The sequence below is a fragment of the Pipistrellus kuhlii genome, unplaced genomic scaffold (genome assembly GCF_014108245.1).
Source record: "Pipistrellus kuhlii isolate mPipKuh1 unplaced genomic scaffold, mPipKuh1.p scaffold_m20_p_2, whole genome shotgun sequence".
Lineage (NCBI taxonomy): Eukaryota > Metazoa > Chordata > Mammalia > Chiroptera > Vespertilionidae > Pipistrellus > Pipistrellus kuhlii.
Window position 1 is genome coordinate 45,421,949 of NW_023425515.1, and position 18,451 is coordinate 45,440,399.

The window sequence follows — 18,451 nt, forward strand, 5'->3', positions numbered from 1 at the left end:
TAAATTCCCAGCAAACTTGAATGAAAAGTACAGTGAGATGTTCCCCTACATAGCAAGATTCTTTGATGTTCGTGGGCGAAAGGACATTTCCATCAGGATCCAATGGATTTCCGGTGCCTCAGGGGGCATGAGCCAGCATCCCCTTGAGAGAGGGGCTGTGGGCTGAAGGCAAACTTCAGAGATGTCATCCTCTCCCCATGTCTCTGTCTTTCTAAAGATGAATCCTGCTCCCGTCCTGCTGTTACTACTCAGATTAAATGCATTCCCCGTGCTCATACTTTGTCCATAACTGCACATTTCTGCATCCTGAAAAGTTGTGGCCGGAGGGATGAAAAACTCACCCATCAGCTGTGGCCTACCTGAGGGAGCCTGGCCAGTGTGGCTCAGTGGTTGAGCATTGACCCGTGTTAGGTATCTTCCTACTCTGGTATCTCCCACAGCTACCAGTTAGCCACAGAATTCCCCAGCCTTCGCGGTCTGGTTGCTTGCTGGCCTCTTTGCCCATTCCCTACAGCCCACACTGCATCACCCATTCTGGCCACATCAGATCCCTCCTTCCTTGACCAGATTCCACCCTTCCCTGCTCCCAATCCTCTGTTAGGTCTCATCTTTTGGAAATCCAGCCTCCCTCATGACCCTCTGATACACACACCACCAATTCCAATCTTCATCTTCCCTCCAAGTATAGCTTCAGTGGTGTAAGATGACAATGCAAAACTGACTTTAGCAAACTCCACTACAAGACAACCAGGGACCAAGGCAGTTGGATAGTGGGGGTAAATTGGTTGGATTTACAATCACTTCTAGCTCAGAGGGGGGTTAGGATCTCTGCAGAGATCTGTGGGATCAACCTTTTCTGAGGTGCAGCTTCTTCTGCTGCCAGTATTTGCACTACGCTTAGGAGGTGCTGGCAACAATTGCTGAGTCACACAGGCTGCCAAGGGCCAGCTAAAGGGAGAGCTAGATTTCCTGGCACATCTCCCACTTCCCCTTGCGGCAGACTTCTGCGGCTGTGCTGGGATTCAGACCTATCTCTGTGCTCCACAGTGAGATACTTCAACTCATTCGTGATTTATTCACTCACGCCAGTGTTCCTCTCACCTTGGCCCCAATCCCTTGATTCTTCCCCTCATCCTGATCACAGTATCAAAACAGTCCTAAAATGGGACTGCTGTGTTTGAATTGAACACCTCCTGTCATGCCTCTTACCCACTGCATGCTTTCAGTTAACTCCTGAAGCAGCCCCCCTCACCTGCAAACCCTGCCCCAGCACGCACCTTGTCAGGTTGCAGCAAGCCCTGGTACCTAGAGCAGTTTATTTGCTTGGCCTCACAAACACTTGTTTGGCCAAGCAGTCCTATCTTTAACCTCCAGCAGAAAACTCAAGTGGGTAACCAGAAAGCAGGAGCCAGGTCCCATCAGTACCTGTGACTGAATCCAGCATGTAGGCCCACCCCTCTCATCTAGGCTTAGTCAAGTCTTGCAGAATGGGCTCTACTGAGATCCAAACACATTAGCTATTTGTTAGATGAACTCATTCTTGGCACCTAGCAGATATTCAAAGTCTGGTTAATTCAAAGGGAACCTGGCTAGTGTGGCTCAGTGGTTGAGCATTGACCTGTATACCAAAAGGTTGCTGGTTCCAATCCTAGTCAGGGCACAAGCCCCAGTTGTGGGGGTTGCGGGCTTGATCCCTGGTGGGCAGTGTGCAGGAGACAGCCAACCAATATTTCTCACCAATGTTTTCATTTCTCTCCCTTCTTCTATAAAAAGTCAATAAAGACATGTAAGAAAGGGAAAGGGAAAAGGAAAGGAAGATGAAGATTTATATTTCACAAGAGTGCTCTGTGAACTTCCAAATTTTCAGAACAAACTCTGGGCATGTCAGGTCTGTGCATAGGACCCAAAGTCTTAGCTCCATTCCAAGCCATGGCAGAGGCCAGCCAAAGGCAGTGGCAGCTCCTGGTCCCACACTTTCTTGGGCAGACCCAGCAGAAGCTCAAACTCCTGCCATGGGTGTCATTGCTAGTTGATCTCTGCTCAGTTCCTGGCAGCTGACTTTGGGGTCTGAGCTGTTGATGTGGCTCCAAAAAGTATTACTCTTCAGAAGTCAAGTCCACTGGCCTCATAGGACACCTTTGCATCTGGGATCTAAGCATCTCCACGTGGTCTTTATTCCCTTCAAGGTTTATATCTTCGGGGTCGCACTGTGGAGAAAAGACACAAAAGGTTCCTTGGTCGAACAGACCCTTCTTAGTTCCTACAGTCCCCCAACAACAGCCCCAATCCCGGTTCTTATGGTCCAGGTGTACACAAGGACTAACAGGTCAGTAACCAGGCCTGTGTTTGCAGGACTTCCAAGGACAAGCATAACTTTAAATAAAGGAATTAATGGACAGCCACCCTGAACAGACCAGCCCCACCCTCTTTCCCCCCGTGATCACCAAGTCCTTCTCTAGTGAGACTGAGTAATATTCTCTTTTGTTGTTGTTAATCCTCACCCAAGAGTATTTTTCCATTGAGAGAGTGGAAGGGAGGGGGAAAGACAGAAAGAGAGAAATCTCATGTGAGGAAGACATAGCGATTGGTTGCCTCCCACACACGCCCCGACCAGGACTGAGGATCAAGCCTACAACAGAGGTATGTGCCCTTGACTGGAACTGAACCCAGGACCCTTCAGTCTGAGGGCTGATGTTCTATGCACTGAGCAAAACCGGTTAGGGCTGAGTCATAGTCTCTTTATCCTAAGAATGCCCACATCCACGCCTAATTCATTCCTGGAAAATACCAAGCAAACACAGCCCATTCTTTATGGTCCAGGTGAGGACCTCCTGTTCCAGGAAGTCTACCCTGACTGCTTATGTCCATTGAGCTCTCACCCCTTCTCTGTTAGTACTGCCTATGCCACTCATTTGCAGTGGAGCATGGACAGCCCTGCCCTCTCTCTGGGCATCTCCCTTGTCTTCAGGTAGACGCTGAGCTCCTTAAGAGCAGGGCACTGGCTGTCCTTCCTCCTCACTCATGGCATTTCCTCTAAACTTGAGATCAGTAGGCTTGCCAAAAACAAACACTTCAAATCTAACTCATAGTCACAAGCCCATGAATATTTCATTGCTGTCAGACTAGTATGGGAAAATTGCCAATTGCAGGGGTAGGAAAGGTTAAAAATGAGGTGGGCACACAGAACTGGTGAAGCTATTTGCAGTCTTCCTATTGCTCTGATATGATGGATGAGAGAGGGAACCTTGCATGTGGACCAAGAGAAGGGAACCCTTAGTGTTGGGATATTGGAACAGTAAGTGGGTAATATAATCTCTTTTCTTTTAAAGAGCATAACTCTCCATACCTGCTTCAAGCTTAGGGCCTCCCCACCGTACCTGGTGATTCTGAGTCATACGTCCTATGTCATATTTGATCTCATCATCAAAGTATCCAAAAACTAACAAGCAAAGCCCAAGTAGGCTGTATCCACCCGGGCCAGAATATCTATTTGGGCAAGAAAATACAGTCAGGCATGGGCATGCACTCCAAGAAAAATGCTCCACCAGATATTCAAATTCGAGTTGAATCAATCAGTCTAGTTCCTGGAAGTCCAGGATAAGCTTTCCAAGATTCCCTGAGCCAGATAGGGTCCACGTTATGCCAGGTATAAAACACAAATTATGGCTTTGTTTTAGAAAAAAAAAGAAAAGAGCCTGATTCGATGAGTGAATTATGAGTTTTACTACTTGATGATTAAAAACAGCATCATGTTAAAAAGACCACCTCATCCCCATTAACCGTGCAGGCCAGGGACTAAGCTGATTTGGTTGGTACAGATCAGCCCCCTGTACCTGTTTGGCGCTGTGCTAGCCACTCTCAGGGCTTACTTTTCATTCACTTGTGGCTGCAGATTTGAGGGGACGTGTCTAAGCAACTTTCTTTCTGACTTTATCAAAGATCCCACATAAAAGAGCTTCCCAGCCCCTCAGCCTCTGGGGTCCAGTTGCGCCTTGGTGGAGTCTGAGCCTGTTTCCTGAGGATGGACAGCGTGCCTTTTGATGAATTCTGTTTTCCAGCTGAGGCTCATGTTCTAGATCACATGTGTCAAACACAAGGCCCGCGGGCCAAATCCGTCCCGCCAGGCCTTGCATAGATGACAGTTCCGAGTGTTTTCACCTGAAGGGCCCAGGTGCTCAGTATCCCACCCTAGACCCTCTCTCTGGGTTAAAAGCTAAGGTTTGGCCCTGATGTTTCAGAACCACTGCTCCAATTCTTGCTACACCCGACCAATCCAGCTTCCGGCAGATAGAGACAGCCTGCCACTTTGATCAGGTGAACTCTTTGAAGTAGGTTAGGCCGTCAAAAACATTTTAAGTCTCTGCTGATTCCCCAGACTAATGTGTTTTAATACTTCATTTTAACAGAATAAAAACATTGCTGGAATCCAGACATAAAGAAAATTTGAGCCGAGACCGGTTTGGCTCAATGGATAGAGTGTCGGCTTGGGGACTGAAGGGTCCCGGGTTCGATTCCGGTCAAGGGCATGTACCTTGGTTGCGGGCATATCCCCAGTAGGGGGTGTGCAAGAGGCAGCTGATCGATGACTCTCTCTCATCGATGTTTCTAACTCTCTCTCTCTCTCCCTTCTTCTCTGTACAAAATCAATAAAATAAAAATTAAAAAAAATTAAAAAAGATGAAATTTATTATAAAAAAAAAAAGAAAATTTGAGCAAAAGATGGCCTCCTGTCTTATCAGAAACAATCCTGGGAGACAACAGGCACAAGTAGTTGTCAAAAAACATGCTCATTCATCCCTTGGAGGCCGGGAGACACGGAGACAGCAGCCAGCTGATCATGCAGCCACTCCCAGCACCACCACCATTAGCAACCTGGGGTTGTTCTGCTTGTTCATACATCTCTTTTCCAAGCCACATTTCTTCCTCGGGTTACACAGCTTCTCTGAGTCCCTATTAGAGTCCCTGTGGTTACACATCTTCTCTGAGTCCCTATGGTTTGGGCAAAGTGTAAAGAACTCTGAACTGAGAGAACCCGGAAAATCCCCTGATCCTATAAGACTTGCCTCTCATTTTCATATTATTTTTTCCCCGCTAAAGGAATTTGGCATGGTCCCAGCCATCCAAGGAGGGGTGGAGGTAGGGGTGGGGTGGGGAGGGGTGCCTAACAAAAACAGGAACTGAAGTCAAGCCACAGGAAGTCCCTCCTGGAATAGAGAGAGAGAGCACAACTGTCCATACCTGCTTCAAGCTTAGGCCTCCCAACCCTTGTGCTGCAGAATAAAAAGAGACATAGAAAAGTCTTTGGTAGATTCCGCCCCTTCCCCCGTCACAAAGCAGGCCTCGGCACCTGCCCCGACGGCTCAGCGAGCCAGGTGGCAGGCCCTCGGACGCTCTGAGGGCACAGGGAGAGCTGACTTCAGCGAGCAGGAAAGCAGCAGCTACTAGCAGCTACAACTCAGTTAAATGATCAGTAGGATAATTGTGATAATTATGAAGGGCTGCAGGTCTTTGGAAAAATTAAAGCCCATACAGATGTTTAAATTACTATTATTAGAAATTATTACTAGCAGGTGTAATAATAATAAACCTTCCGTTTATTAGCCACATGATGGAGATGAGTCAACTCAAAACCACAAAACTAAGAAAGAGAGAGGCAAATAAAATCCCCACCTTGAAAATATGGGATATTTGCTACCAGCCAAGATTCATTTCTAATCAGCCTTTACTGCACGGTTGGTTCCACCCCAAGCCTCAAATATGCCTGAGTCAGTGGAAGGGCAGCTTCCCGGCCTGCGCTTGTCCTCCGGCACGGCATGCAGCGCCTGGGAGACGTGTTCTGACAGAGCTGTGAATCCACAAATGTCAGTTATACCGAGCCATGAATGTCCATTTAGTGGACCACTGCCAATCTGAGCAGTCCTCAGAATTTGGCATTATTGTCACATTAAAACCACAATTCTACTGTTCAATTATTTTACATTTCCATTTTAAACAACTTTTTGATTATAAGACATTTTAGTTTTATACTAAAGAATAACCTCATAAACACCTATGGACATATCCTGTCTTATTTGCTCTGGCTCCTCAATTTTTTTATTGGCTGAAGTATTTTAAACTAACTAATTTCATCTATAAATACTTCAATCTGTATCTCATTGATAAGGATATTTAAAGAAATTCCAAGCACAATGTCATTATTATACCTAACAAAATTAATAATGATTCCATAGCATTCGTATTTTAATGACATCCTGATGGAAGTTATAAACAGAAAAAAAAAAATTAATTGGAGAAGACACAAAATTACTAAAAATGATGCTGCCCTAACTGGTTTGGCTCAGTGGATAGAGCGTCAGCCTGCGAACTGAAGGGTTCCAGGTTCGGTTCAATTCTGGTCAAGGGCATGTATCTTGGTTGCGGGCACACACCCCATCCCCATTAGGGGATGTGCAGGAGGCAGCTGATCGATGTTTCTCTCTCATCAACGTTTCTAACTATCTCTCTCCCTTACTCTCTGTAAAAAATCAATAAAAAAGATATATTTTTTAAAATTACTAAGTGCAATGTGATATGCTGGATTGTATCCTGGAACAGAATAAGAATATGGATGAAAAACTAGTGAAATATAAATAAAACCTGTAGTATAGTTAATAGTAATGTACTGATGTCAATTTCTTAGATTTGATAATAAATGTAGCATGGTTTTTGTAAGATGTTAACATTAGAGGAAAACTGCCAAAATATACAGGTACTCTCTGTACTACCTATGCAAATTTTCTGTAAATGTAAAATTATTCCAAAATAAAAGTTTACTTAAAGCCAAGCAAACAAATAAAGGAGCTTAAGAGTCTCCCCAACTGGGTTGAAATGAAACCTTTACACTTCTTTCCAAATCTTCAGCATCACAGGCAATCCAAAATTTAAGAACAGTGCCATCTAGTGGTGATAGTAGCAGGATTTCTTTTAAAATTTAAATCAAGGATGAGAATGTGCCTGAGAATAATTCCCCCACACCTAAAGATTTTCATAGATGATTGCTTGCTGCCAGGTAGCTGAGGGCATTTTAATCTACAAGTAATTGCCTCCTACTGGCCAAACACCTGAACAGCCATAGGTAGTTCCCCAATCTGATGATGGACTCTGTATACTAAACCTTGGCCTTTGATGTGTAAATCTACCTGTCTTAGGACAATTTACACCAGTAAAAGAGTAAGGTGCAAATTGACCTTACCTTCACAACACCCACAAGCCAATCAGAAGTCAGCATGCAAATTAACCCAACAAAGCTGCTGGGTTAATTTGCATACACAGGCACCGCCCCAGCCGCTCCGGGCCCCTGGGCAGCATGGGAAGGCAGAAAGGTGGCTCCCGGCCAGAGTGAAGGCAGTGCTGGCAGCCAGGGGAAAGAAGGCCCCGCTCTTGCACAAATCTTCATGCACTGGGCCTCTAGTTTGTGTTAATGAAGAGCAAGGGGTCCTGAGACAGAGAGGATTTGGTTTCTTTAGCTAAGTCTTCTCTGGCTCCCCCAAATACCTTCCAAAATTATGTTTCACCTCTGGGCTCTTTAATAATTTACCTCAGCCCTTTCTCCAGGTTCCTGAACCCTTCAAGAGGCTGGATTAAAACCCTTGGCAGATTTCCTTTTGATCTGGTACTTTATAGATTTTAAACATTCCACCGTATGACTCAAAATCTCATCCTTTCTATTTCTTTTTTAAAAACCTGCACGATATTTACAGCTTGTTAACTAAGGAGTTCTTTGACACTCTGAATCTAGCACCATGTTTCACCCCAAACTCTTTCCTCCTCTCTAATGGCACAAACTTCCCACGCAGCTCTTCTTTCCCACGCTGCTGTCTGTGGGGGAAACGGGATGTGGGATGAGAAAATGCCTCACACGCCATGAGATGCTGTGAAAAAAGGCCCATCGTGACCTGGATCAGTGAGAGGGAAGTTCTGACCCACAGGGGGTGGCTTCCTTTATAAAGATGACTCACAGTTTCACTTCAGGAACATTTGAAGGGGCGGGGACAAAAAGGGCCAAGACAGAGAAGCCACGTGTAGTAAAATGGTGGGCAGCAGGGATCTGAGCAGCACCTCCAACCTCAGTCACAAGGAGACGCAAAGACTGCTTCAGGCCGAATCCCAGGTCCACCCGCGGGAAAGGCCTTGGCAGCCTTGTCTCCTGTTCCTGATTTCTTAAAACGAATTTTCCCCAGTTTTTTTAAGATACCGTTGATCTATCACATTGTATGTTCCTAAAATATTTTGGAGGAGGTTTTGCTGCTCAACTGCTGCTCAGAAGAACTAAAGACGAGTTCTAGGGAAGGGCCAGACATGCCAACAATCAACTTTGATTCGGGAGCGGGAATGCCAGAGGAAACACGGGGTGCTCAGTGAAATCTGAATTTCAGATAACAGATAATGCTTCAGTGTGGGTAAGCTCCTCTAAGATTCAAATTGCATTGGAAGTCCTGTGTTCTTTTTTTCCAGTTACATCTAGCAACTCTACTCTGGAGTGCAGGGAAGGCTTCCTGGAGGAGGCAGGACTGAGCCAGTGCCTCGAAGGGCGGGAGGAGAGGACTGAAATAAGCAAAGAAACCCAGAGAAAAGAAAGCTGGCCAGATGGGGTAAAACCTGGCCCAGGGCCAGAGGACTCAGTGCCCTGGAGGTCAGGCTAAAAAGTCAGACTCAAACATAAGCAGTCAGGAGCCACAGACGCCTTAGAGCAGGGAGCCCGCGGGGCTGAGTGTTGGGAAGCTCCTGGGTAGGAGAGCAATGAAAGGAGAGAAGGAGCCCTAACCAGTTTGGCTCAGTGGATAGAGCATCGTCCTGCAGACTGAAGGGTCCTGAGTTTGATTCTGGTCAAGGGCATGTACCTTGGTTGCATGCACATCCCCAGTAGGAGGTGTGCAGGAGGCTGCTGATTGATGCTTCTAACTCTCTATCCCTCTCCCTTCCTCTCTGTGAAAAATCAATAAAATATATTTTAAAAGAAGGAGAGAAGGAGGTGAAATCTCAGTCAGGAGCACCTGCATTGGTTCAAGTGGAAGGAGACTGAGGGGGCAGAGGTATCCCAGGTGGCACTGGGCCAGACCCAGCAGCCTGAGCTGCTGTTCTATTGTAACAAGGACATTATCAAGCTTGGTAGGTGGTTGATCCTTCTGTTTGCTTGATGGAAGTCTTTCCTCAGCTAAGAAGGACTCAGTGTGCCTAACCTCCTCCCCCCGCTCTCAACCACGCACTTCCACACTTAGGGTCCCGCTGCTAAGTGGGACCGTGAAGGTCACCCAGTCCAAAGCCGGGGTTTCACGAGGAGCATTTCTGGGGCCACTGGTCTCCTGTGTCAAAGCTCCTTTGCCTTCTGACCGGGATGGAGCCTCACCGTCTCCCCGAACTCATTGTCTCCGCGCTCAGAACGGGTCCAGACAAACGAGTGGGTGCTGTCCGTTCCATGGCTGGAGGGGGTGGAGTGAGCAGTGAAGCCCACTTCCAGCCCAGTTTCCCCTGCACGACATACAGCACCTCTGGGAGTCTTGCAAAGCCCGCCAGCACCCCCACTGGACCCTCAGTCACTCTAGCACAGGCAGGGAAGGTCTCGCGGTTCCCACGTTCAGAGGGAGAAGTGAAAACTCACGAAGTCCAGGGCGAGGCTGCCTGGAAGGGCAGCGAGAGCCTGTGTCCCCCCCAACTCCTGATCAGCCCTCTTTCTCCGACACAGTCCTTGGGGGTTGGGGGTGGGGCACAGTGGAGCATCTTCCCTCACCCCCAGGGGACCCAGCTGGCTGCCCCGCACGTTTCAGGATGTGCTGACTTTCACTCTGCAATGGCAGGTGATGCCACCTTCCCGGGGAGGAAACAGATGAGTGGAGAAACCACACCCTCATCATTTTTGCCTTTGGTACCTATTGGGATGTTCTGTCCTCTTCTTACTTGTATGCATTTTCTCTTACATAAGCACTTTTATACCGGGTTTCCCCGAAAATAAGACCTCCTCCGAAAATAAGACCTACTTACAGGTTTCCTTCTGAGTGAAATATAAGGCATCCCCCCGAAAATAAGGCCTGCCCTAGGCTAAACATGAGAGATTTGGTCCACTGATTCTGAAAGAAATGGAGTCACAAGAAATTCACCAGGAAATTCAGGAATTGGATTGTTATGATGATGTTCCAGAAGATGAGACATGATTGTCATTGAATAAATGAGTAAATTCTTGATACGGTAGGATTCACAGTTTGGTTTGTTTTGACAACTACCGTACTACCGTACCGTATACAGATAATAAATTTCCTTTATTTTCATTTAATAATAAATGTGTACTGTATTCTTCTTCATGGAAAAATAAGACATCCCCTGAAAATAAGATCTAGTGCATCTTTGGGAGCAAAAATTAATATAAGACACTGCCTTATTTTCGGGGAAACAGGGTAGTATGTGTGGGTGTGTATGTTTTTATGTTTGTTTATTTTTAAAGGAATGATTTGACTTTAAGAATGACAAATGTCCAGCCTTGGCCAGTGTGGCTCAGTTGGTTCATAACCTGGTTCGATTCCTGGTTTCGGGATAGGCTTGGGTTGCAGGTTTGATCCTCTGTTAGGGTAAGTGCAGGAGGCAACCAATCTATGTTCTCTCACAGAAATATCTGTTTCACTCACTCTCTCTTCCTCTCTAAAATTATTTTTTTTTAAATTTTTTTAAAAGAATGACAAATGTCCAAAGGAATCTGTCCTGCCCTCTGGTGCTGGGAGCAGAGTTTGGAGAGGGAACAAGCAGTCCCGGTTGTCAAGAGCTTAAGGCATAGATAGCAAGACACTCAGGCCTGGGACTTGACCCCTCTCAGACAGAGCAATCTGGTGTGGCTTCATCCTCCCGCCCCTGCCCTCACACACACACAACTGCAAAAGCGCCAGGCAGTCATTCTCCAACATGCACACTTTGTTCCAATGACAGAAACATCATCTTTGCTGAATTCCTACAAAGCTTCACATGCAGGTCTATGACATCACTAGGAAGCAGAGAAGGAAAAAAAGGACTAAGTGCACTTTTGTCACAACGTTGGACTTAATCCCAGAGACTAAAGAAGAAAAGAAAAGAAAGCCTTTAAAAGGCAGAGGAACCATTTCAATGCCAGAAGAAAGTCAACCCTGCGAACAAAACAGGTGTGGGCGGCCGAAACCGGTTTGGCTCAGCGGTAGAGCGTCGGTGGTCTGCGGACTGAAAGGTCCCAGGTTCGATTCCGGTCAAGGGCATGCACATTGGTTGTGGGCACATCCCACAGGAAGCAGCTGGTTGATGTTTCTCTTTCAACGACGTTTCTAGCTCTCTATCTCTCTCCCTTCCTCTCCGTAAAAAATCAATAAAATATATTTATAAAAAACAAAACAAAACAAAAACCAACAGATGTGGGCGACTCTGGAAAGTGAGGTGGCCACTCCTGAAAGCCCCGCTCCCTCGGGGCCTCGGCTCCCACCTACTCCACGGTGGTGCAGTGACCTTTTCTCAACGTCTGCTCGGTACGCTCCCCAGAGGGCTATGCCAGGAGCCAGGCTGCCCTGTGAGTGAGTGAGTGAGTGAGTGAGCGAGCAAATGAATGAGTGGATCCAGTCTCTGTGGAGTGCACCCCCTCCTGTGGTGATGTCTGAAAGCACAGCCCCAAACAGGTGGCCTGAGCCTCCGATGCCATTCATCTGATGTCGTGACCAGCCCAGCCGGTGGACACTTGGGGAAAGCTGAAAACACTCAAGTTCTCACCGAAACCGGTTTGGCTCAATGGATAGAGCATCAGACTGAAGGGTCCCGGGTTCGATTCCGGTCAAGGGCATGTACCTTGGTTGCATATCCCCAGTAGGGGCATATCCCCAGTAGGGGTTGTGCAAGAGGCAGCTGATTGATGACTCTCTCATCGATGTTTCTAACTCTGTTTCTCTCTCCCTTCCTCTCTGTACAAAATCAATAAAATATATTAAAAAACAAAACAAAAACAAAAACACTCAAGTTCTCAGTCCAGGGGAGCCCCCACAGCCTGCTCTGTCTGTCTCTGTCTCGGCCCTTCTCCGGTTCTGCCATCATAGGAATTACTTACATGTTTTGTCCTGCCGATCGGATAGGGCACTCCTGGGGGACCAGGCAGAGCACAGGTAAGTGGAAAGAGTCCTGGGAGAGCCAGCAGGTCGATGGCTCTGAGTCTTTCAGATTTTAGGGTCCACTATGCTTTCAACAAATTTGAGGGGCCTACTTGAGATGGCTAGTGGATTATTTTACCAAATAAGACTATTAAAACCAAAACAAAGCACTCAACACCATCTACCACATATTTGATCATTGTTTCACAAAAGGGCATTTTAACACCAGAACAGAACACAACACCCGAATGAAGGGCAGTCCTCCCCCTACTGACAGCACACGTCCACTACACCATCCTTGTTTCCATTTTCCAGTCACAGGCCCGGAGCTGTGGGACTGTGGGACTGGACAGCCCAGACCTGAGGGCTACACCCGTCAATGGTATCCAAAATGTGATGTTTTGTTCACAGATTCCCCAAATCAAAGTGAGGTAAAGTTTATGAAAGTGCCAAGCTTATTTATAGGACACCAAGTATGACCCTGAGGGCACTATAGGGCAGCTGGTGTTCCCGGGTGGGGATAGGGGTGGGAGGGGGAAGAGAGGAAGGGGACGCTTCCATGGTCACATGGGTTTGGGAAACACTGAGACTCTTTCAAAGTTTACATATTATTCACGCATTTATTTGTGTAACTTGCATGTGCAAGTGATTCTCCGAGACCACGCTGCACTGGGCAGTGTTCCGCTGGGGAACCTGACGGTGGAACCCCTTCTCGGGACGCTAGCAGAGGGGACTCCTGGGCAGGAGCCAGCGGACTCATTCATTCTTTCTTCAGCGGAGCGAGAATTGGCAAGCGGCAGCGCAAGCACCCAGGGCGCCGCAGGGTCACGGAGGAGGACGCCCAAGCACAGCGGGTACCTCAAGGTCGGAGTTGATGGAGGGGACCTCGGAGGAGCTGCTGGAAGACACGCGGGCCCGGATGACCCGGATGGGAGGGTACGAGGGCGGCTCTGGCAGGGGCACGTCTCCCAGGTTCATCTGTCCGTCGCCCGGCAGCCTGGTGGCGCTGCAGCCCGCCTGCAAGGTGTGTAGGGAAGGGCGGGCAGAGACACTTAGTTTACTTAACATTTTCATTGGCAAAGTACTCACGCGCTCTAGTATCCCAAAGGTAGGCAAGGGTGTAGGTGCAAGCTTACTGCCACCCTCACGCCCCGGCAGCCCATTCTCCCCAGAGGCAGCCAGCACGCGGGTGCGTGCACCCTTCCAGAGACTAACACACAATCAAGTGCACACCCGCATTTCTCCTCACTGCCGCAAACGCAGCACGCTCTACACTCTCTCACTCTTCTTGTTTTTTTTTCACTTCATGTCTCAGATAGAACTGTATCAGAGAAAAAATGTTGTATAGGTGTTCACAGTCTAGTTAACCAGTCTCCTACTGATGGGTGTTGAAGGTATTTAACCAGTCTCTTGCCTTTATAATCAACACTGACTGCAGTATGTTACATTGTACATTAAAAATTTCAGGCTGGGGCCAGGGGAGGGGGGCAGACTGAGAGAGGACAATACGGGGAAAAAGGGGACATATGCAATGCTTTCAACAATAAAGAATTAAAAATATTTTTTTCAGGCTATTTTTAAAGGATAAATTCCTAGAAGTGGAATTGCTGGCTCAGAGGGTATGAGCCTTTGTAATTTGGACATCTGTTGCCAAAAATGCACTCCATGGAGGCCTTACCGACTCACTCTCACCACCAGCAGAAAGGTTTAAGGGAGATTCCCTACCTACCATATAGCTTTCTATCTATATTGTACCTATTATCTATATCAATTCCTATCAGTCTACCATCTATCTTTCTAACGTTTATCACTTTCTATTTTATTTTTTTAAATATATTTTATTGATTTTTTACAGAGAGGAAGGGAGAGGGATAGAAAGTTAGAAACATCGATGAGAGAGAAACATCGACCAGCTGCCTCCTGCACACCCTCCACTGGGGATGTGCCCGCAACCAAGGTACATGCCCTTGACCGGAATCGAACCCCAGACCTTTCAGTCCGCAGGCCAACGCTCTATCCATTGAACCAAAATGGTTTCGGCATCACTTTCTATTTTCTACCTGTGTATCTATCATCTTTCTATTTGTATCCTATTAATCATCTATCATCCATCTTCCTATCTATATTCTATCAATCATTTGCTTATCTATATCTATCTATCTATCTATCTATCTACCTACCTACCTACCTACCTGCCTACCTATCTATATTTCAGAAAAGAACTTCTCACCTCAGGGCTCACAGGGTGGGGGCATGGGGCTGGGCTAGGAGAGGGCTTCCTCAGACCTGCCTGAAGCTCTGAGGGCTGGGGTTTCAGAGTTGGCAGTCATTCCACAGGGGGAACAACCTACCTCCTGGACTCATATCTTTCACCAACCATGTGACCTTGGGAAGAAATTAGTCCTCCCTGAGCCTCAGTTTCCTAACCTATAAAAGGGAGTGGTAATCCCTGCCTTGCCTCCCTTGAAGTGGTGTCACAGGGCTCAGATGTCAATATCATGGACACATAAGAGGAAGGGCTACTGGCCTGGACCCCAAATCACACAGGGCCCCAGCATGATTGGAGCATGACTCCCGCATAAATGTGGTTTCATGTGAGAGTCACTGGACAGGCAGAGACAGTCCTAAAGGAGGCAGAGTCAGTGTTCTGGATGGCCCTTGGGTGGGGTGGGGGAAGTGGGGAAAACAGAAGCCTCCCGGGCAACAACCGCAGATTCTGTAAAAACCTCCAGGCCTGACCACTCTTGAGTCAACAGGTAAAATGCAGTTTCAAATATCCCAATCCTTTGATCCCCATGACCCATGGCCCTTGGCCCCTCAGCTCAGCCTGAACCGACTGCATCTCTTGGAAAATCTCTCCTTTGGTCCAGTGCTCAGGAGGGACCTGGGAAGATGACTAAGCAACCAGTGGCTCTTGCTGCCCACTTCCAGATGGCAGACCACACAGGACATATATCAGGACACATGGCCTCAGGGTACCTAGCTCCAACCTTGCCCACTGGGACCGTCTCATGAAAAAGGAAAATTTGCTCCCTCAGCTGGCAAGATACAGCAGCACTGAGAGTACATCCTCTTTATAAAAGCACAGGTCCCAGAACCAGACAGGCTTCGTTTAAAACCTCTGTGATTATCTAACTATGGGATTTGGGCAAGTGACTTAAAACTCTCTGTGCCTCAATTTAAAATAATAAATGTATTCATTATTAAATAACAACAATAGAAATAATAGTATCTATCTCATAGGTTATTGTGAAAGTTTGTGTTAATGATAATTTTTTAAAAACAATCACTTTTCAAGTGGTTACTTGGTGTCAGCCATTATGCCAACGTATGTAGAGTCATCAAGGGCACAGACTCGGTAGGGACAAATCTGAATCTTGGTTTTACTGCTGACCAACTGCGTGACCTTGAGCAAGTTCCTTAACCTCTGTGCACCCCATTTTCCTTATCTGTAAAGTGAAAATAATACCTCAGGCATTGGCTGTGAGGATGTATAGAGTTCATCTGTGTAAAGCACTTAGACCAGTCCTCTACTATGACCAGTATAATAAGCATCATGGAAGCGTTGGCTGTTAGTATTTGCTCAGAGCCTGGGGAGTATTTAGCCCTCAGAAAACAGACCGTTTTGGGAACGGAGGCCCTAGAGCCCAGTGAGGGGACTTCCAGCCGGGATGGGCCTGGGGACTCCAGACTCCGTGTCAGGAGCTATCACAAAAGCATCTCTCGCCCTCTGGTGGACAAAGAAGGAAGAGGCCAAGTGCAAGTTGCTAAAAAATGTGCTTTGGGAAGAGAACCAAGGAGGAACACATTCTTCTTTCATGGAGTCTGTTCCCCAGCAGGAATGTCCTGGGAGCGTTGAAATAAATGCACTTTTTGCCGAGACCGGTTTGGCTCAGTGGATAGAGCGTCAGCCTGTGGACTGAAAGGTCTCAGGTTCGATTTCGGTCACAACCCCAGTGGGGGGTGTGCAGGGGGCAGCTGATCGATGATTCTCTTTCATCGATGTCTAACTCTCTATCCCTCTCTCTTCCTCTCTGTAAAAAAAAATATCAATAAAATATATTTTAAAAAATAAGTAAATGCACTTTTGCACTGTTATTTTTCAGAAGTTCCATGATTTAAAAGTGTCTTGTGCAAAGCTTGGGCCACATGTCTAAGGTTCCCTGGGCTTTCCTCGGGCCTCCCATCCCCCACCCACCCTCCCACTGGAGGAAGGATTTCACAACCGAAGTGGGTGCTGAATTGTGAAAGCATGCTCCAACCACCCCTGCACTCCACTTACAGCAAACAGGTTATTTGCAAACACTTTCCAAGGAACAACAACGGGGAGTTAAACCTAGTCTCAGGCCCACACTCTCTGATTGTCAGTATGTCCCGCGGGCAGCTCAGCGGGGCAGCTACCTCTGAGCTCTGTGTCCCAAATGCACCTCTCCAGAGAGCCTGTGACGGACACACCAGGGTCTAAGCAAACAAGACAGAAGGAGACACGAAGTTCGTATCCCTGAAGGAAACAGATAACACACAAAAGTAAACGGTCCTGGGAGTGTTTTGCGGAGCATTAAAAAAGGCAGTAGAGGGACACGACGCAGTCAAAGGCTACTTTTGAGGGGCTATTTGGGGGAGACCTGCGGGGAAAATGACATTTTAACTGAAGATCAAAAAAACAAGAAAAGGCAGCTACGGGAACAACATAAAAACCAGAAGGAAGAGCATCCAGGCAGAGGAAAGAAGAGAAATCCGTGCCTCCAGAGAAGAGTGAGGAGGGGAGGGAGAGGGGGCGCGCGCGCTGGGCCTGCAGGTCTCGGAAGTCTGCGTCAGAGGATTAGATTTCATTCTTTGTGAAAAGGGAATCAAGAGGGGTATTTTAGACAAAGGAGGAAAAGATGTGATTTACATTTGTAAGAGACCCTTGCAGATGGAGAAGATGGGGGGAGAAACAGCTGTGGAGAGGAAATGGCCGTGGATCTATTTAAAAAGTAGTATTTATAGATTCGCAAATGGATTGGACAGGCATGGGCATGCAGTGAGGGAGGAGGGGAATTTTCAGTTGGACCAAAAGCACGGACCGTGGTGTCCTTTCCTGAGATCGGGAAGATGGGGAGAGGTCTGGGCAAGCAAGTCCAGAGCTCAGTGTTGGACACGGTAAGCATGAGATGCCAGGTGGTGTTTCTGAATGGGTGGCCGGCAGCCAAAACCGGAGCGGAGGGAGAGAAAACGGAAGGAGACATGCATGGGGAAAAGCGTGTGTGCGCTGTGTGAGCTGTGTGACCACGGGAGTGGAAGAGGATGGAGAGAGAGGAGGGTCTGCAGCCTTAACGTGAAGCTCACCAGCAGAAACCGGTTTGGCTCAGTGGATAGAGCGTCGGACTGTGGACTGAAAGGTCCCGGGTTTGATTCCAGTCAAAGGCATGTACCTTGGTTGCGGGCACATCCCCAGTAGGGGGTGTGCAAGAGGCAGCTGATTGATGATTCTCTCATCGATGTTTCTAACTTTCTATCCCTCTCTCTTCCTCTCTGTAAAAAATCAATAAAATATATTAAAAAAAAAATGCATAATGATCTGATAAGCTTGCAACTTCACCAGAGTATTGTAAGCCGTGTAAAATATGGAGTAATAAGAATGTACTATTCTATGCAGGCTGTATATTAAAATTAATGAATAAGAAAATATTAAAAAAAAAAAAAAAAAAAGTGAAGCTCCCCAGGAGGAGACAGTGGAAGCAACAAGGAAATAACTTCTGTAATGATGGCAGCAAAGCCAGGACAGGAGGACCCAGAAGCTGCAAGGAGCTAGTGGCCAATCTCAACTCGGACAGAAATGATCCCGGGATTTAGCCACTTGGAGGTCACCGGTAACTTTGACAAAACCGTCCTTGTGGGGTAGTGGGACATGGAGTGGATTGGTCACCTCTCTCCCCCTTTTCTCTAACCCTCTTCCTCCTGAGGCCCCCCACATCCAGGCCAGAACCCTGGGAGGTACCGGGAGCGCTCAGTCTCCCTCGCCTTGTATCCTCACTCCTCCAAGCGCTCTACCTGCCAACTCTCTCCACTCCATCTCTGCCTCTCCTGCTCCAGCCTTACTTCAGGCCACACCACCCTTCCTGGCCTTTCCTCTGTCCCTCACTGGCCACTTGGTTCCAACCTCCTCTCCCCCAGTCTGTCCTCCAACATCGCCTGAGCGATGGCTCTAAGGTGCACATCTGACCCTAAGTCTCTAGTCCTGAGGCCTTATAGACTCCCATCACCTCAGGACGACATTCAGCTTCTGTAATGTGATGGGGTCCCCACCCTGTCACCTCCTGAATTCCCCCCACAAACACACACACCAG

The 18,451-nt window shown here is 47.4% G+C and overlaps 1 protein-coding gene across 3 annotated transcripts in view; it reads right to left on the reverse strand.

Moving 5' to 3' along the window:
• Positions 1 to 1,712: 1,712 nt before the first annotated feature.
• Positions 1,713 to 18,451, reverse strand: part of TMEM44 (transmembrane protein 44) — a 29,762-nt gene continuing 13,023 nt past the window's right edge. The window contains exons 9-11 of one of the 3 annotated variants that reach the window (XM_045583856.1): positions 12,981 to 13,139; positions 12,083 to 12,114; positions 1,713 to 2,207 (exon numbers count right to left, since the gene is read on the reverse strand). In XM_045583856.1, coding sequence (XP_045439812.1) covers positions 2,189 to 2,207; positions 12,083 to 12,114; positions 12,981 to 13,139 — 210 coding nt within the window. In that variant the 3' untranslated portion in view covers positions 1,713 to 2,188. The remainder of the gene's footprint in view (positions 2,208 to 12,082; positions 12,115 to 12,980; positions 13,140 to 18,451) is intronic. The other 2 variants (XM_036443976.2, XM_036443977.2) reach the window with 2 other exon arrangements.